The sequence below is a fragment of the Lepisma saccharinum genome, chromosome 2 (genome assembly GCF_977018435.1).
Source record: "Lepisma saccharinum chromosome 2, izLepSacc3.1, whole genome shotgun sequence".
In the NCBI taxonomy this organism is placed as follows: domain Eukaryota; kingdom Metazoa; phylum Arthropoda; class Insecta; order Zygentoma; family Lepismatidae; genus Lepisma; species Lepisma saccharinum.
Genome location: NC_139230.1, coordinates 14,216,685 through 14,238,345, shown reverse-complemented (window position 1 = coordinate 14,238,345; position 21,661 = coordinate 14,216,685). Strand labels below are relative to the sequence as shown.

At 38.3% G+C, this 21,661-nt stretch overlaps 1 protein-coding gene across 1 annotated transcript in view; it reads right to left on the bottom strand.

Moving 5' to 3' along the window:
• Positions 1-21,661, bottom strand: part of Cerk (Ceramide kinase) — a 114,381-nt gene that overhangs the window by 67,126 nt on the left and 25,594 nt on the right. Inside the window, exon 2 of the mRNA XM_083117074.1 lies at positions 954-1,223. Coding sequence (XP_082973200.1) covers positions 954-1,223 — 270 coding nt within the window. The remainder of the gene's footprint in view (positions 1-953; positions 1,224-21,661) is intronic.

Below are 21,661 nucleotides of genomic sequence, written 5' to 3'. Positions count from 1 at the left end.
CTTTCAAAATATAACACAATATTATGAATCTTTTCTGGGATATATTCACTGGTTCACAAAGAAACTGCGACTCTTTGTTACATGGCTGTGGAATTTGTTAACAGGGGGGGAAAAACACGTAGAAATATCTTGCAGACAAAGATTCTCACGAAAGTGCTTCTTACGTGGGAAAAATTGAAGTGAGAATTCTCATACTGCTACAACACTCCAATGCTCATTGTTGGGCGGCAAAAATAAAATATCAAGACATCAGAATCATCACCGGCGTCTATACTGGGGGGGAGGGGGGCAGGGAAAAATATGCCGCCGAATAATTCGGAAAAATTGATTATGTATATGTAACATGTTGGTCTATTATAGAGCTTGTCGCACCCAATAACGACGCTTGGCTTGAGTATCACTAATGTGTTCAAACGAAAAATCCGCACCAATGTGGTCTATATACTACGTCACATGGAGTGTGGAGCAACACCGCTTATGACGCTAGACAAGGGGAGGAAGCGAGTGGACGGAGCACAGCAATGTGCGCTGCTTCAAATGGCTGGTAACTGCAGCTGCGTTGTCCCCTCCATGTAATCACTTTCCCTTCTAGAGTCACTACTTGCGCCGAGAACTTGTTTTCATTTGCTTGCTTCACAGACTACTGTGACATAATATAGGTGGTTCGGATCAAATGTCCGCGACCGGTTTTAATTCGCGGTGAGGCATTCATGTCGTCCCGCCTGATGCGAGGTGAACGGAACCGAACCGAGCGCTTGTAGGCTAATTTCCGTTTGACCTTTAAATCAATTTACCCATGCATTTCTGACACATTACAGAGGGCTCGGACCCAACTTTAAACTGTACGATCAGTCCTGATTAGCCTGTTCATGAACTAAAACATTAATAGCAGCAGCGTCTGCATTTTAGAGCTGAAACAAAATATAAAGTAGATTGTAAAGAAAGTGTCTTACCATTCAGGTAATTTCGAAGAGTCTTGACCCATGAAGCCACCTGCCTGGGATCCGTGTGGTTCAGAGTAACCGATTTATGCCTCCACTTGTTCCTGGAGCCCCTCTGTACGTAGTGTATCACAAAACTCGTGTGGCGAAGAACCGAGATTGAGTCGCCCTTTTTGCTGTCATCCATACACAAATCTTGTTCCATTTCAGGACAGCAAAATGCTTCGGGTCTGTGCTCATAGTGGACAGCTATGACATCGGCTAATGGCAGGGTACATCGCGCTGAAAATAAACACAAAATATTGATATTTCAAAACAAGTTAAAAAGTCGGACTTATAATAAACCACAATGAGTTATGTACTATATGTGCAAATATGGCCTATCAGAAAGACGTGAACCATTAATAAGAGCGCCATTCTCAACTTTGGTGTACTAACGTCCGCAATTCTAAACAGAAGAATGTCATAAGAGCCAAGCTGAACGGATACTTTGATTTTATCGCAATTCTATTTTGGATAGAATGTCGTTTCATCTGGTATCTTGTTAAGCATCGTACTCGTTACGAAGAGTTGTACAAAACTAAATCAAAAACGCATATTACAAGCCATAATTGGCATACTTTCATTCCATTTGTAACCTTCTATATTCTGGCTGTAGCAAAAAGTAGTTCTACGTACTGAGCTATAAATATAAACACAATGGGATGGCCAAATCCGGAATTATTACTTTCTTGAATCCGAATAGTAAAACCGGAAGAATCCAGATTTCTGGTTTCGGAGAAAATCTTCATTTCGGAGGAATTCAAAATCCGGATTTAAAGTTAAGTCTCCTGAATCTGTCCTGAATCCAAGTCCATTTCCATACTGGGAAAGAGCAGCAGTTAGGTAAATGAAAAGCAATGGGATTTTGTGTTATGACAACAGCATTGTGAATTTTACAGCTGTTCTTTGTTTCGGCCAAACATAACCGCATTGTTCGATATTGTTTATATAGATTTCCTATCAGCCATAGCAGTTGCACAAGATCGGCATTTTAATTGATTCGACAATATTGCGCTAAATGCACACGTATCTTCTGATGCCAGACCAATATCTGCTTCTTGCCCCGGAGTTCAAACAATGGAATTGTGTAAAATACAAAGTGTCTTATTTTCTTCTGCTTCCGACCAACCTGTTCCTGCTCTCCTATGCCAAGCATGCAAAATGGGATTGTTTGGAACTGATCTCATGCACACACGTTTTGTTAAGCTATGCCAATTATTTTTGGCCAAAAAAGAAAACCTGTATGCATACTGATAAAAGGATTGATTTATTGATTTGGTGTTTTAAGTCCACTTTATGCACAGTAAGGCTAATTGGGACTGGACCTACAGCTTCAAGTGGGATCCGAACCACTATGTGCCTCCACCGGGTATCGAACCCGGGACCCCTTGATTACAAGAACACGACGGTACCACTGCGCCATCGGGGAGGCCCACTGACAAAAGGAATTAAATCAGTTCATGGAAGAAGGGAAATCCACTGTATTTCTAAGCAGCTTCTATATAATTTCGTTAATAAAATACTGAACCAGGAAAGTAGGGTGGAACAGTTTTACAAAGTTCCACTCCAAGAAATGCCATAAAATAGGCGAAAAGTGAAAACTTGTAGAGGTTGAAAGGGGAAAAAATTGTTTCGACTGGAAAGCGATTAATCTGAAGGCATGATTCGCTATAATTTTCTACGATTATTATAAGATTGTTGTTATTGTCTTATTCCATAATCTTGTATTTTATTTACCCTAAAATGTGCGTTTAATTCTTGCTCAATCTATGCGTCCATCTTTGTTTGAAGTTCGCTTTATGCACAAGCGCCTACTGTTGAAAAAAATAGGAAAACCATATTTTTTCCACTGAGGATCGAACTTACGATCCCATAATTATAAAGGTGGCAGCGTTAACCACTCCAGCATCGGAAGAGAACGAATTGCTTACATGCGATTCAACCAATTTCCATTTCACGGGGTATATTTGTTAGGAGCAGTTTTGTTGCGTCCTCCCCCCCCCCCTGCTCGCTTCGCTCGCATTGCCTGCTTTTCTTAGTCCTATCAAGTTCAGAACCGTAGCTAGGGAGCGACGGTAGTCGGCCCTGGGTGCCGAACGATCTAAATGAAAATAAGTTGTAAGACTGATTGATTGGTTTTTGTTTTAAGTCCACTTTACACACAGAAAGGCTAATCGGGACTGGTCCTACAGTTTAAAGTGGTATCCGAAACACTTTGCCATGTGCCTCCACAGAGTATCAAACCCGGGACCCCTTGATCACAAGGCGACGATGTTACTACTACACCATCGGGGAGGCACAAAAGTTGTAAAAGAATACATTTGCGTCCCGTGAAATTATTTGCGCCCTATTAAATCAATATTGATTACAGCCTGCAAAAAAAGTGGATCCAAAAATGTTCTTGCTCGCTTCGTTCGCAGTCTATCATTGTTCTCTGTAGTGCATTGTGAATTTTCAGACAGAGAAATAAGACTTGTCTTAATTGCTTTTGTTTCAAATGCATGAACAATTGTTTTGAGGAAGGGGAACGTGCACATTTTAGAGACAATTTATGTAATGTTTGCTGTTGGTTTATTGTGAGATGGATGATTTGGATGTGTAATGTATTTAAATAATATATGTTGTATATAATATGTATTAAAGAAACTTTGAATACGTACACAATATAGTTTCCACGTCGCTCCATGTTGCATATGTGTGAAACATATATCATACATAAAAGTTCTACATGTTAATGTAAAAAAGAAGTATATTTGAAATGCATTTATCAAGCATTTTCTGTCTTTCAAAAATAGTTTGTGTGCTTGTTTTCCATTACTAATGTGAAATTGAATGTGTTGGAAAAATAATTCCAATCGTTTGTTCGAACACAAATGCTATAGCACCAACTTCTACCCCTTTTTGCATAATTTATGAGGGTAATAACGTCTTTGATACAAACTACTGCTACTACTACTACTACTAATAATAATAATAATAATAATAATAATAATAATAATAATAATGTTGGTCCCGGGTTCGAATCCCGGCTAGGGCATGGATGTTTGTGAGTGTCTATTCATCAATATCATCATGTCATCACTCATCCCCATCTTCGCAATTAGCCAAAAGTGGCACAAGAAGCGAAGTAAAATAAAGCAAATCAATAATAATAATGTTATTATTATTATTAACATTATTATTTTTAGCATTATTATTAAAATTATTATTATTATTGGTACGTTTATCCTGGTACTTGCCCCCCCCCCCAGACAAAAATTCGTGGTTGCGCCTGTTTCCAGGTTAATACACGATCTAAATTAAACCCCGTGTCGCAATAGTTATTCAGACCAAACACCGGAAAGCAGCTGCCGAAGAAAATTTACTATTTCAAGTAAAAATTTTTTTTCGTCTACGCTTGTGTTCATGTTTAATTGACATATTCCGTGAACTTTACGGGACTCCCAGTCAGGGACAGCTTAAGCTAAGGCTTTCACCCGAGCGAGGTGGAGTTTTGCTCTAACAAAGTGGTGGCTTACAAAGATAATGATTGGTGCTTGTGCAGACAAAAAGAAATCCGGATTTAAAATTTTCCAGAATCCGGAAAATTTAAATTTAAAGATTAGGATCTTTGGCCATCCGTAATACACAGGTATAGTCAAGAAAAACATAGTGTTGTTATTAAATTATGGAAAAAAGGGCAGAAAGTCACAAAAACAAACTTGCCTGGTATACCATGCAATGATTTTTCCCGCTGTTTGGGTTGTCTACCGGTAAGGGGTGTAATTCGCAGAAAATTTAACTTGTGTTTTAATGATTTCCCAATAACACCAATTTTCTCCCGCGTGTACGTCCATTTTATATCAAAGAAAGTAAATGAAAGCTTTATCAACGGATAAAGTATGAGGTAGTGAACTCCCAGTTGAAACAAATCAGAACTAAAACAGTGCTCGATTGAATGATTTGGTTTATTTTACTTCCCTTTTCTGCCACTTTTAACTAATCGCGAATAATGAGGATAGGTTATAATATGATGAAACTGATGAAGGGACTCTCACATAGAACACCCATGTCCAGGTCGGGATTCGAACGCGAGACCCCTGCGTCGTACACTAACAAATATGTAACTATATTACCACCAAAAGTGGTAACAGCAGGACATACTTGTTGGTGTTTACGTAAAATTCGCGTTAACACAATCTTTGATGTTTTGTTACACCGTTTGCTGTCAAACCACACCACGCATGGAGACCTTTAGCACTCGAGTAGGTGTTGGGTAACACCAATCAGAGTATTATACCACTTATGGTGACAACTCAGTTGTATATTTTCTTAGAATGTAGCGCGCTATGCTACGGAGGTGGGCAAAGCAGTGCCTGAGGTTGGGCAAATTTGCGTAAAGCTCTTTCATTGTCACCATGTTGAACTATACAACAACTTCCTTTCCCCATCGAATTTCCACTTCAACCGCTGGAACTAATCAACTTTGTGCAAGAAGCCATATCGTAAATGTGAAAAATACAGAAAAAGCAGGATGTAATCATTTTGTTTCATCACTTATCTCGCAGTGTCTACAGTGAACGGGAAAGCCATAAATTCATTTGCAACAACCAGCACGGAAATCCAGTTTCCATTCGGAAGTTAAGGTCATAATATCGGTGGAAGTGGTGACGCCCGCGTTTTACGGCGAAGCGTAGATAGTAAGGCGTTTGCAAAATGATACGGGGGTGTCATGTTCAATATTGTGAAATGCTGCATTGAAGTTGTCTACAGAACTGCGGTATTTCTTGTAAAACAGCAGATGCGTCGTGAAGTGTAAGGCGGAGTAAAAGTATCATATCCATTGACTAAAGAACTGAAAGATCCAGACTGAATGTCTGAATGGTCTATTCTTGAACGAATCTGACTGTTTTTGTACGATAAAATTGATTTATTGTACGATCTTTTTTAAAAAAAATTACGAGCAGGCACACAATCCTCAGAACCCTATGATTTCTTCCTAATTTTAAATGGAAGTCAATTTTGCCTTTGACAGGATAATGTCTTCACATATACACTTCATTTTCTTACGTTACTTGATTATGTCCGGAATTACGACTTCACGCACTCCACAATTTTCGACACAGTACAGTGTTTTACTACAGAATTGCAAATTTTATTATGTTTCTTTTCAGTAATACATTTTTCTTTGTGAGATTTCAGTTCCTGTATTGATTCATTGATTTGCTGTATTTTACTTCGCTTTTTGTGCCACTTTTGGTAATTTGCGAAGATAGGGATGAGTGATGATATGATGGATGGACACTCGCAAACATGCATGCCCAGGCCGGGACCCCTGGCGTCGCACTGCGATGTGCTAACCACTCAGCCACGGAGGCCGGCTTCAGTTCCTGTAAGCACATAGTTTTAGTGTATTTGGATCAGTTTTGCACAAAGTTTTTGTTGTGTATATGAATGCAATTTCGAGACTTTAACGCAAATTTTATCTTCTCTTCGCATATATTGGGAAATTTTTTAAACATTAAGTTCACTTTGTCTAATTGTTTGCCTAATTTTAGGTACTTTACACTACACGTTGTAAAAAAAAGAACGTAATTTTGGACCAAATTCATGCATATTTTGGTATTTTATGTGCATAATTTATCATTTTTAGCGTACATGAATCAGTCTTTTAGTAGTATTATATGTAAAAGTTCGGGTTGAGTGATTTCCGAAAGCACTCTATGAAATACGCCACTGATAGGGAAAATGATTGTTTCGAATAGTCTACAAAAGGCTGTAGAATAATAAATTTGAAGATTATAGTTTCTGCTACTTTGGTCACATCTCGCCTTAGTTTCTCCATGGCTTCCATAAGAGATTGATCACATAACATGCTACTACTCGTATATTCAACGTGACCTTAGTTTGGAACAATATTTTGCATTCTTCTCATGCCTACGAAAGCATCTGTTTCAACAATAAGACAATTTATATACAACTTCAATAGGTTGTGATCCTACAGAAGGTCACTAAGCAACCATTGACCTAAAAAAATGAAAGAAACGAAAACCCATTTTCAAGGCTTGGATAAATTCCAAATCAAACCTGCAAGTTGTTGGCTGGCGCCTGCACTTGACACACCTATCTTCCAGCCTTCCCTTATGTTGCTGGCTACTTCTCAACTAAATTTTCTATATGCCAAAAGATGCGGCGAACTTTGGACTTTAAGTGAAGTAGGTAAAGTGGAACAAACATTGTAGCAATATCATTTGCCTGGCTTTCATTATAAATTTAATTCACCAAATGTATAGATAACAATGTAGACCCCCTACATGAAAATTTGATATTTGTGTGAAAGTTCGTGACAATGGTTCTTTATTTTTAGTAGTGAAAGGCAATGGCGCAGGAACGGGGGGGTACAGGGTTACATTGTACCCCCTCAAATTTTTGAAAGGGGGTACTGTACCCCCCTAAATCCGTAAATCCCGTTGTACCCCCTGTACCCTCCTTAGATAATTTGACAGACGCAAGGTGCTACTGTTAAAGGAACATATTTTCAATTCGCTCAATAAAAAAGGTTTAGGTATATTGTTTATAACTTACAAGCATTATCTAATTTATCTTACTTAGCTACCACAGAAATTCAAACAACTGTAAACTTATTTTACTACATTGTGCTTGCTACTATGTAGTTAGTTCATTGACCTTTGTTCTTGGAAACCTCTCTAAGGGGATGGAAATTGTGTAAAATTTCTGTGAAACGATGGAATCAGATAAAGTTTACTCTCAGAAAATCACGCTCCAGATGAATGCTCCTTTGCGTAAGGGGGATTATACTTTTCTAAAGAAGTGGTCGCGTCGATTCAAAGATAATATATAAATCTTCATCAGAAGAGTATATGACTGACCTTTTCTTTTGAATTTTTCAAATTGAATTTTCCGAAACGAAATACTTACACAAATGAGACGAGACATTGGGGGGTACAATGTACTCCTGTACTTCATAACTATACTTAAAGCTATATATTAAGAGATTTTGAACATAGAGATGGCACAAGAAAAGTCTGTTTCCTCTCAAATTTCGAAACGAGACTGAAATAAATCTCTGCAAAATCAAAGCGAGGCGATACTTGATGTCAGAGATGATCTCGTTCGAAACTCTGGTGTCATATTTGAAGAAATTGGTAAAAATAAATAAATTACTGTGTGTCTTATCCGACATACCAAGCGTATAATGTATTGACTTCATTTTTTTCAAAATGTCGTGTATTTTGTTTACTGTAATTGCAAAGTTAATGCATTAGTAACAATTGGGAGCCTGTGCTGCCCGGTATAATCTATTATAATATAATTCCGTATGTCGACGGTTCACAGCATCGAAACAAGATATAAAGCCGAAAAACGTTATTAAGAAAAGTTTTGCTTTAATGACATATACGTTGTGAAACTTTGAGTGGTGACACAATGTACGTGTTGCTTATACTAAACATTTCGTGGGTCAGGACGAGATCCTGCCTTGTAATTGAAGGGTCCAACATGCACAGAGCTTTGGATTCCACTTTAAACTGCTGATTCAGTCCCGATTAGCCCATGAAGTGAATACACATAGAATAACTTTTAACAATTTCTGAGTGGACACCGAAACAAAAGAAAACCACAAACAAGAACGAGAAGGACCTCACCACACAGGAGGGCCTCCCCGATGGCGCAGTGGTAGCGTCGTCGACTTGTAATCAAGGGATCCGGGTTTCGATACCCGGTGGAGGCACATGGCACAGTGGTTCGGATCCCACTTTAAACCGTAGGTCCAGTCCCGATTAGCCTCACTGTGCATAAAGTGGACTTAAAACACCAACTCAAACAAACTCAAACTCACCACACAGGAGACGAGATGAGGCTGTGACAATTCTCGACTCGTCTCATCTCGATGTCATTCCTAGGTCAAATGAAAGGTTCCCCTTTCCTAGACATTAGAACAGGGTGCAATTTGTGATTTTATCAGAGGACGACAACTTAATTTTACCTAAGTATTAGAAATAGTACTTAGAATTGGACATTAATCGCTTGAAATCTAATTTTGATATCGAATGCAACACAAACACAACGCCATTTGAAGTTAAACCCTAAAGTCAAACTGGAAGAAAATTACATTAGTCAAATGAATACACGGGATAAATGAGACTCACTGCAGGTTCTATGGTTTGCCAGTTGGCTTGTCAAGGGCACGGTGTTATCTAGACTAGACTTCATTCAATTTCTTGCAAATTTTTCTACATGAAAGCAATGCACTGGGGGTATAAGTACAAGTATGTTTAAAACTTCTAAATTATTTTTCTAATCAGTTAAGGTTAGGTTTATGACATTTCACATTCAGCTGGTATCGTAGATATTGGTAGATTTTGGATTGAATTCACAAGGTCTTTGAGCAATATAGGAATGTTTGATTGAGTGATTTGGTTAATTTTACTTCACATTTCTGGCTAATCGCGAAGATGAGGATGAGTGATGGTTTGATGTAATTGATGAGGGGACACTCACAAAGAACACCCATGCCCAGGCCGGGATTTGAACCGGGGACCTCTGGCGTCGTAGAACGCTATGCTATGTCACGTGCCAGTTCCGACGACACAATGAAAAATGCAAGGAAGAAATGTTTCCCGAAAGCGACGATAGATGGCAGCACGCCATATAAAGAAGAGCAGAGTTCATTGTAGAAACTAGGATTATATATGTTATAGTAAATGCAAAATACATAAAGGAAGAATATAAAAATTATAGAAGGAGTAAATAAAATGTAAATAGCCAATTAAGATAATTAAGAATATGCTAGTATATGAAACAATTAGGAAAGTTAATAAGTGAGCAAATTAATTCAGAAATGTATCTCCTTTTTTATCCTAGCGATCAAAATTTGATTTAATACCTCTGACTAGGAGAACATCGTCAGCTTTTGTGTTTGTCCGTCCCTCGGTGGCGCTGTGTCCAATTAGACGCCCCGAAGCACTTACGGTTGCGCTTCTTATTAGACGCACTGGGCCATAGGCAGCGCTTGCTGTTAGCGATCATGCGCTATCCCCCTTTTCGGCGTTACATAGGAGGTGGCGCTACTGTCAGTTTAGACGCCCCTAATCTTTCTATAAGTATAACTTGTGTCGTTTGTATAATGCCAAAAGAAGCGGGGAAAGCGAGCGCATATATGTAATAAATAAGATTACGCTTTAAAAGGAAAGACAATAAATTAGAAGAAAGAAAAGAAGAATAAGCCTTTTCCAAAAATAGAAGGAAGAAAAGAAGAGGAAGCCTTTTCCCTATTCAAAGATAGAAAAGAAGAAGCCTTTTCCCAAAATAGAAGGAAGAAAAGAAGAAGAATCCTTTTTCCCAAAATTGTAAGAAAAGAAGAAGAAGATTTCCTTTCAATTATACATATAATTATAAGAATAGATATGAGAAGAACTGCTTAGCTTCAATCCCAAGTAAAATGTAAATAAATAAATAATTATAAGAAGAATATAACAGACGTAAATTTGGAATCAGTGTATATATATATATATATATATATATATATATATATATATATATATATATATATATATATATATATATTTCAATGTATATACAAGCTTCACTATATATTTTATCTGTATTGTGTACAGTTTTCAGAATATAGATCCGCATTTAACTATATCCTCTTGGCTATAAAACGCTTTCTTATTTGGAATTCTCGAATAAAGAACCTATCCCCTGAAATTAAGATATTTCTATAGCCGTGGTAAATAACATTTAAGAACGTACCCCCCAGGGTCGTAGCAGCTATTGCTAACACCTCCGCCACGGAGGCTGGCGAGGTGGGAATGTGTTTTGGATTTTCTTTGTACATGCGAAAATCTTTAACTGTGATGCTTTTGCTTACATTAAAGTTCACCTTTTCACGTAAACGAGGAATTGACAAGTCACCTTAAAACATGCATGTACAGGGAGGTTATTGCAGCATGACACCGCAAGAGCGTCGGCCGCTTGCCGGCCCAGTCATGCAACAGGTGCCGGCAAATTGCGTAACAGATAGCCCGTTACACAAACCGCTTGTTTTGTAATGTTTCCACTTTTCACAATTATAGTTACAATTACAACTTAAATAAGCACGTACCTTGTCGTAAGGATGCTGGAAAAGGTGTCCTCTAAAATACAAATATTTCTGGCACTTTATTTTTGACATGTAATCTTTCTTAGACACCGCGAGAGCGTCGGCCGCTTACCGGCCTTGTCATGCATCAGGTGCCGCCAAATTGCGTAACAGATAGTCCGTAACAGAAACAGCATCGCGGCGCATAAAGCAAACCGAAAGTGTAAAATTATATTTAAAACTAATAATAATGATGATCACTAACCTTCTGTGTTATAAATGATGTTGAAAATGACCTCCTTCAACACCAATACATTTCCGGCATCTGCGTATGAAATTCCTCTGAACATCCATAAGCTCCTCAGGTGTGATTCTGGCAATTTCTCTTCTTATATTTTCTTTTAAATCCTCTATTGTACGCGGGTTATTCTGATACACTTTGTTTTTTAATGTTCCCCATAAATAATAATCACAAGGAGTAAGATCGGGGCTACGAGAGGGCCACAACTCAGTACTGATAATTCTGTCCTCAAAAATCTCGGCAATAAAATTAAGTGATTCATAAGCAGTGTGAGCAGTAGCAGAGTCCTGCTGAAAAAATGACTGCTGGCATTCAATGTCCGTTAATTGTTCAAAAAAAGGTTGTAGTATGTCTCTTCGATACCTTTCACCATTGATAGTACCTTCATAAAAAATAGGCCCTATTATTCTGTGCGCATTCAAACCACACCACACACCAATTTTTGCAGGATGGAGCGGAACTTCATGCACAAGGTCAGGTTTTTCTGCGCTCCAATAGCGATTGTTTTGTGAAATAACTCGGCCATTCAATTCGAACCAAGCTTCGTCTGAAAATATGATTAATTCTGGATTTACTCTGCCAGCAACAATATTATCCAGCATCCAGTTACAGAATCGAACTCTAGTCGCGTGATCGCGCGGTTGCAATTCATGAACCACTGTAATTTTGTAGGGTTTTAATCTAAGTAATTTAGTGGCATTTCGTGCTGAGGATTTTGAAATGCCTGTTTCCTGAGCAAGCCGACGGAGGGATTTTTTTGGAGTATGTTCAAGTCGTTCACCAATTTCGTCTAGCTTTTCTTCCGTAAGAACACGTCGTCTGGAAACACGTTTCTTAGGTTCAAGAGATCCTGTCTCTCGTAATCTTTTAACGAGGTTGTAAACAGTATGTCTGTCCGGAACAGGATTGCCAGGAAATTTTCTTGCGAATCGCCTGACTACTTTTCTGCAAGAGTTCGTTTTCACGTAAGTATCGTACATAAAAACTCTTTGTTCAAGACTATATTTGTTTGGCGGCATAACTAATGAATGAATAACAATTAACACACGATAAAGCACTAGCACTGAACAACACGAGTACTGATAAACGCAAACCGAAGTGAACACGTCTAAACAACTGGTAGCCGACAGCTGTCGCATTCGCGTAGTATCGAGAGGCTTCTCGCGGCTTACCACTACTCCGATAAGCCGCTGACGCTCTTGCGACATCTGAGGAATTTCGCTTCTAGCGTCGGCTCTATAGACACTGGATGGACCAAATTTTGAGGGAAGCACAACAAAAGACTACTCTATGAGGATATGTAATGCTCCTGTCGCAACTTTGAAAAAAAAAAATATGGAAATTACGACGTTCAGAAATTTTGCGTAATTACGGGGAAAATAGAACTTTGGGATTTGGCCCCCGTTTCCCCCTGGACTCACAATTGTCGGAATTTACATAAAATGTTGCTTTTTGTTCATTCTTACATTTAGAATTTAAATTTCTTAAAAAGATGCAGTTGTTGAGCAGTTATAGCCTTTTATATTCAGTTTATCCCATAGTAGCAAAAGGGGAAAAGTGCTTATTTCAAATGGCGCTCTCAGAAAGAAAAACGCACACAGTGTATGATCGCTACTTTACTTCAAAAATATTCACACGTTAAAATTAAGTGACACTGTTAAATAATTCGTTTATCTGCGCTTTCGTTTTGCATAATAATGTATACGTAACCTCCCCCCTCGAAAATCTTGGGCACGCCACTGACTCTAGTGTTCAAAAGGATTAATCTTGTGTTATCTGCAAAATAAGAGTCACGGTTTTGTTTATTCGAAGGCAAGACAAGAATGAAAAATTGAATCCTTTATGTTGGATGAGTCATTGCTGTCAGAAGCGATATGGGCAGAAATAAAGTGCCAGAAATATTTGTATTTTAGAGGACACCTTTTCCAGCATCCTTGCGGCAAGGTACGTGCTTATTTAAGTTGTAATTGTAACTATAATTGTGAAAAGTGTAAACATTACAAAACAAGCGGTTTGTGTAACGGGCTATCTGTTACGCAATTTGCCGGCACCTGTTGCATGACTGGGCCGGCAAGCGGCCGACGCTCTTGCGGTGTCATGCTGCAATAACCTCCCTGTATATGTATTTAATACTACTAAATACGAAAAGAAACCTTGGCCGGCTCTTCATGTTATCCACCGAAGATTGAAAAGAGAAATAAAACAACTTTCGAGCGTTTGGCTTTCCTTGCTTGCTCTGAGGTCTGAAGTATTTCGGTTTTGTATATGTAATGATAGTACTTTCAGTGCTTGAAGAACGTCGTTAGGTACAAATAATTATGTTACAAATAAATGCTTTGTCAAATGTTTTACAAATATTCCAAACTTAGACCTCTTACGAATTGATCGGGAACCATCTCAACTCAATATTTTTTTAAAAAAAATACAGCACCCTATAGATGTATCAGGAAATACCGAATACATGGCTTCTAAAAGGCATTGGATGTGGTACACATCTGTCATAAATTATTTAAAGATATTTTTGTGCTTAGCTATGGGACTTTAAAATTAAAATGAACTGAACTGGACTCGATAAGTATGATATATTCAATAATATGGTTTCTATATCCAATTGTGAGACACGATTATTCCTGGTTGGGATGGCTGAAGATAGAGGGGAGGGGGGAATCCTCCTCACTCCCTTTAATATCACCCTGCATTAAAAATCAATACATGTATCTTTGGTCGCAATTTCCACATTTCGAAATCCTGATATTCAGTTTCGTTAAATTCAAAATGAGCCCATGAACAAGGTCCAGAGCTCTATATTTTTCGAAATTGTTATCTGGTTAAAATCTGTTTTTAAAATGACCATAAATTCTAAGGAAAATAAAGAAATAAAAATTATTTATGCCAATTTTTACTTAAAAAACAGGAAATTCGTGTGCTGTTCTAAAGTGGAATATTTCCGATGCCTTCACATTATACCTATAGTAGTATACCTTTGAAGTAGTATATGTGTAGTATATATATATATATATATATATATATATATATATATATATATATATATATATATATATATATGTGTGTGTGTGTGTGTGTGTGTGTGTGTGTGTATGTATGTATATATATATATGAGGCTGAATTTTGTACCCCCCAAATGAAAAACGTTCCTGCGCCACTGGTGAAAGGCATTTCATAATTTTGCATCTCTCTTTTAAAAATGTTGAAAGATTGCTCGAATATATAAAAATATGTATCATGAAAGAATTGGTTAAATAAAGGCAATTCGTTTGGGCACTTTGATTTTCATTTTCGAGGGCTAGATCATTTTCTGGAACTTCTTGGACCATTTGAGCATTTTCAATATTTTCCTGGAAGGCAAGTACATTTTCTTGTTATATTTTGATATTTGTATGTATTTATTATTTCTGCCTGTTAACGCTTGTTCACGCACAAGCAAACATTTTCAGGAAACAAACTACACCTATACCAATAGGCCTTACCCCTATTTACCAAGTTTTGTCAGGTGAAAAGTTTCATCTTGCTGACTGAAATAAATCAGGAGATGTTTGTTTTCAGCATGTTCCAATTGTTTCAGTGACAGAGAGGTACTTCTCAATGTACATAGACAATATTTTTTACACCTACATTCTATCCCGGGACGTTCCATACATTCTATCCCGGGACGTTCCATACATTCTATCGAGGACGACCATTGTTCTGAAGGAAATATTGGGTAACCACAATGGTTTCAATGTGCACTCAGATACCTTCGGAATGCTGGAGTACTCTTACGATTCGAAAGACCCATGATAATGAAACCCAACCAACCCAGTGCATGCACAATAGGGACAAAAGACAAACACGCCAATCAATATACCTGCCAGAACACTTCCATGTGTCAATATTGTCGAACAGTTAGGGGCCACGCAAACAACAGTGGGATGTAAGGTAAAGTTCCCCGTGAAGGTTAATAGGGAATGTGGAGGTAGGGCCACACACGATTACGGCCTTTTTTTGGGGGGGAAGTGGTGTGGTCAGTATCATGCTCCGACCGTCTTTACCACCTAAGGTACCCACTTATTACAGTCTGTACGAACCCCAGAGCCGCTTTATGACTAGACAAGGTCGCAAAAATTTCCACCCATCCTTGGAATCGAACCCAGGTCTCGCCTGTGGCAGTCAGACGCCCTACCGAACGCACCACCGCAGCTCTTCAGCATTGGGATGTTCAGCATTTCTGTCGTTTCCAAGTGAACCAACAATTGGTACTCTTCAATAAATGTTAACAATGTTAAACATCTTCAAGGTGTTAAAGAGAAAGCTAGACATAAAGGCACATAGGGGGCGCGGAAGTGAGATCCACACATTCTAGATTTCAACCATAATAGACGTGATGCTATCAGCACCACGCTCCCCTACAAAACTGCAGGAATATTATAGGGAAAATTCCGCACCTGAGACCACCCACCCTGGGACTCGAACTCTAGTCTCCCACGTCGTAGTCTGACGCTTTACCGTCCAAACTTATTCGTGCGGAGGACCAACATCAATTTGTCCCGGGCTATATTTCATTTTACTTGCATTGAAGATAAATCAAAATAGATGTATAGATTTTATGAGTACTACGGCGGACCGTAGTTTTGCTCGGCCCTGATTTTATTATATATACAGGGTGACTGGTAATTAGATGTATTCCCTGAAAGGGGTTAAAGTAGAGACAATTTGCAATAAATTTGACCATATGATACCCCGTCCGAAAATTAGTAGTTTTCGAGATAATCGAGTTTCTATTGTTTTTTCTAAAAATGACAATTTTCCACATAAAAAGATAAATTGAGAAAAAACTGATAATTGTAGGGAACTTATTTAAGCGTTTTCTGATAGCTAACAAACAAGTGGTTCGTTTAAAAAAAAGTTTTTTCCAAATAACAATCACATGTAAGTACCGGGTGGGTCTAAACTTACAAGTGATGATAAAAAAATGCACTCTTAGTTTACTTGGCAACGTATTAATAACAAAAATGGTATGACACGAACCGTACAAATTACTTAAATTACTTCCTTGAGTCATCAGCTATCCAACAAGGTACAAATGTTGCTAACATTTACATTTGTGTACAAGAAATAATACTTCATTCATCTTCATGTGTATGGAATCAATGAACAATACAATTAAAGAACATTACACGTCTTGCTCAAAGTGGGCACCTCCGTTACGAATGCAGGCACACAGGTTTTTACGGGTCATTTGTTCTCTTAACTCGTGATGTGATGGTGGCCTTGACGTGTTGACCAGCTGTTAAGATCCTCTCTCTGAGCTCTTCTTGCGAGTTTACCGGTGCCTTGTCATGTGGCTCCAAATGTAAAAGTCGCAAGGCGTCAAATCGGGGGATTGAGCCGGCCAGGGAATCGGTCCGCCTCGGCCAATCCATTTCTTTGGGTACTTTTCATCCAGCCACTGTCGCACGCCCAGGCAGAAGTATGGATGGGCGTAATCAACAATCATTTCATCGAGCCATTTTTCCTGCCCCAAATCTTAAATGGCATCACTTATGAACATTTTTTGCGGAACAGGATGGCAATGTTGTTGGAGGATGTGCCTCTAGCTACAAGACGTGACATGATTTATCAGCATGATGACTGCCCAGCTCGATCCCCCGATCGATTTGACGCCTTGCGACTTTTACATTTGGAGCCACATGACAAGGCACCGGTAAACTCGCAAGAAGAGCTCAGGGAGAGGATCTTAACAGCTGGTCAACACGTCAAGGCCACCATCACATCACGAGTTAAGAGAACAAATGACCCGTAAAAACCTGTGTGCCTGCATTCGTAACGGAGGTGCCCACTTTGAGCAAGACGTGTAATGTTCTTTAATTGTATTGTTCATTGATTCCATACACATGAAGATGAATGAAGTATTATTTCTTGTACACAAATGTAAATGTTAGCAACATTTGTACCTTGTTGGATAGCTGATGACTCAAGGAAGTAATTTAAGTAATTTGTACGGTTCGTGTCATACCATTTTTGTTATTAATACGTTGCCAAGTAAACTAAGAGTGCATTTTTTTATCATCACTTGTAAGTTTAGACCCACCCGGTACTTACATGTGATTGTTATTTGGAAAAAACTTTTTTTTAAACGAACCACTTGTTTGTTAGCTATCAGAAAACGCTTAAATAAGTTCCCTACAATTATCAGTTTTTTCTCAATTCATCTTTTTATGTGGAAAATTGTCATTTTTAGAAAAAACAATAGAAACTCGATTATCTCGAAAACTACTAATTTTCGGACGGGGTATCATATGGTCAAATTTATTGCAAATTGTCTCTACTTTAACCCCTTTCAGGGAATACATCTAATTACCAGTCACCCTGTATATTTGCTGAAAAGAGACGACCAGACTTTAATCTACGAAAATTAAGGAAGACACGTGAACATACTCGCATAATTTATCGTGTTTCCATGAAAGTTGAATGCTTACTGTTTTATCTCGTCATTATTAGTTTTAGCAATAAAATCCAAACGGTTACTTTAAGTAGTCTGTAAATATAAGGTATATGTATCATATTCAATGTATCACATTACGAAACTATGGGTTCGATTTCCTCTCCTAGACTGGATTGATTGAATCATTGATTTGGTTCATTTTACATCTCTTTTCTTCCAATTTTGGCTAATCGCGATGGTGAGGATGAGTGATGGATGATATGATGAAAGGACACTCCCAAAGAACACACATGCCGGGATTCGAATCCGGGACCCCTGGCGTCGTAACGCACTGTGCTACCCACTCTGTCACGGATGTCGGATCCTCTCCTAGAATTCACGATTACTATCATTCCGCATCATAGTTTAACCATGTATTTTGTGCCGTGTCTGTGTACCATAAACAGTGCAAAATGACCGAAGAAACTGATGACATCAATAATGATTTGTCCACAATATAAAGATACACCCATGAAAGCTGCCTTATCACTATATGAGCTAGACGTATTCTGTAGATGTATGGCTTACACGTTAGTGCCGTTGACTTGTTCAAGTAGGTTGTCTCCTCATACTGTGAAATAGTGCATGTTGAGAAATAATCAATACAGAGAAACGGGGTGCTTGGTGACCGGACTCTATAATCCAGCTTTTTTCCTCGAAAGAAAATTGCCTGGCTATCGAGCAGAAGGTGTCACGCTAAAACACAGGAACTGTTTATGGAAAAGCACGCTATGCTTCAAAGTGATTTTCTCGTTTTTTTGTTTTTTTTCCTATCGTTACTTTTAAATGGAAAGCAACACAACTTCCGGTTTTGAAACATTCAGTAGTGAAAAGGTATAAAATACGGAATTAAGTTTGGAATCGATTGACCTCGATTTTAGTGGCATCTTCGTGATTTCCTACTACCCAGTATCGACACGAAGTAAACTATATAGATTTTCTCACCGAAATTCTTGCAAATTCATTCCACAGCTTGGCTAAAGCCTAAAACTAAATTTTGTTTTAGCTTCAGAATATGCTGTTAGGAAGATAGAACAAACTAAAAAGGAACTAGAATTAGGTGTAGTAACTCTACTGTTAGCTTACACACATGATGTTGATATACTAAAGGTTGATTTGAATACAGTTAATAATAATAATTCTAAAATACTTTTAGAAGCAGCAAAAATTGGTTTGGTAGAAAATGAAATACATGCTTACAGGTCGAAATCAAGTGGCAGGTAATATTGATTGATTGAATTAGATTATTTGAAACTGATGAAGGGGAACTCACAAGAACACCAATGCCCTGGCCGGGATTCGAACCCGGGACCCCCTGGAGTCGCAGCGCCCTGTGCTAACCACTCCGCCACGATGTCGGCAGGTAATATTCAAAATCTAATTATAGATAATAACCCCTTTCAGGCCGTTTCTAAAGTCAAATATTTTGGAGTAATGTCAAAAAAGGGAAAACGATATTAAAGATATGTTACTTTTGTATTCATAAACTTTTATCCCCTCGTTTAAAATCAAAGAATCTAAAGCTTAAAATACACACAACAATAATTTTGCGGGTAGTTCTGTATAGATTTAAAACATTGTTCCTTAAACGAGGAACAAAATCTTAAGAAATATATTTGGGCCTAAAAGTGAAGGATTGGAGAACGTTACATACTACTGAACTGCATAATCTGCATTCATCCTCTGAGATTGTTAGAATAATTAAATCAAGAAGACTTGTAGCATGCATGAGAGAGGATGGAAATGTTTACAGGGTCCTTGGGAAATCTGATAAGAGACCTGTAGAAAGTCTGAGTGATTGATTTGATTGATTGATTTAGTTTATTTTACTTCGCGTTTTGTGCCTCTTGGCTAATTTGCGAAGATGGAGATGAGTGATGAAAAGATGAAATTGATGAATGGACATTCACAAACAACCAAGCCCGACCGGGATTCGAACCCGGGACCCTTGGCGTCGCAGCGCGATGTGCTAACCACTCGGCCACAGGGTCGGGCTGTAGGAAGTCTGAGACGAACATAGAATGACAATATTAAGAGTTAAGACAAACTTGAAGAAAATTGACCTGGATAGTCACAAGTAGATTGACCTTGCACATATTAGGGAGAAACGGAAAACCTTCACTGCTGCTGAAATGAACCTTCGGGTCTAGGAATATCAGAGAGTTAGTAATCTATCTTCTATATATATAAAAATGGATGTATGTGTGTGTGTGGGTGTGGATGTGTGTGTGTGGGTGTGTATATATTTGTTTGTTCCGGCATACTTTCGAACGCCTGGAGCAATTTCAACCAAACTTGGTACACGTATCACTTGCAATCTGGAAATAATACAGTGAGAAGGAGTGACACGTAAAAATAATCGAGAACCACCTATATTAAATTCTGCACAAACAGACATCCGTGACTCTATACAATCCGCACAAGGATAGTGTTTCTCGGGTTATCTAACATTCAGGCTGTGTTGCGAATGGAAACCCTAGTTTTCTTGCCACAAATGACCTAGATTAGTGTCGAATCCATAGTTTTCGGAGTCACTAAGCTAATTGGTGACATTCACGATCACATTTAAAATGAGTTACATTTTACATTATAGTTAGAATTCATTATTTTCCTGTCTAATACAAGATTGGGATAAATAAATACCCGGGCAACGCCTGGCAATCAGCTAGTTGAAAATAACCCCCAGGGGTCAGGACTCATTAGTTACCTTTATGAATGAATGGCGAATACATATGTAGGACTGATGAAAGAACAAGAAAGAAACAACCTTCCTTCAAATTCACCACTGGCCATTAGTATGACAATGGCACATGACTCGAGAAATCTTAGTAGGGAAACAGAAGAAACTTCCCATCAAAACCTGGACAAATAGACACTTTAAGTCGATAAAATTAACGGCTGTCGAACTGACAGTTTGCTAACAAAGAGCTACGTTAAGTTCTTTGCCAAGGTTAACCTTCCTTCTACATCCTTGGAATTCTAACGGTGCAAAGGACACCAAACAGAGTCCCACGGTGGACTCGGTCTTAAATTATTGAACACTCGTTTCAGCCATTACGTAATATACGGAATAAAATTTTCAGTTTGCGTGTCCAGATCCAACAAGCGAATCACAAAGCAGGCAAGAAAAAAATTCAGTCACTAATTTGCCATTCTGAGAAACTTTATAATTATTTCTAGTCATGAAACTGACTGCTACTAAAGAGCACCCCATCGTTCAGTCCATTATTGGCTAATTGCAAAACAAGAACAAGATTGAGTAGGACGATTGGACGATGAAAGGAAGAGAGAAGATACTGAAAATGTTTGTTTTCGAAGGAGAAGGGTGTAGTATGGGAGAAATATCATTCTCAGTCCCTTTCTCTTAAGCATTATTCATTTTTCATGTGTGATGAAACCAACTCAATTACCATTAATTGAATTTTAAGCTTCTTTCACCGATGTTGTAGTATACGCTCCCGCCCTTTGAAAAGTTACTACAATACAGTAACTACTATGATTAAAAACAATTGTGAAATTAAATTTCATAATTGTAGAGCTTCATGTCGTGAGTTTTGCACATCTTTGTGGTGGAGTTGTTAGCACAGGGCGCTACGATACCAGGGGTCCCGGGTTCGAATCCCGGCTTGGGCATGGGTATTTGAGTGTCTCTTCATCATATCATCACTCATCCTCATCTTTGCGATTAGCCAAAAATGGCAGAAAAGCGAAGTAAAATAAATCAATCAATATCGTGAGTCTTACTTTACTATTATCTTATAATATGATGTATTAATTTATATCTCTCAAGGTATGCACTGCTGACAGCTGCACAG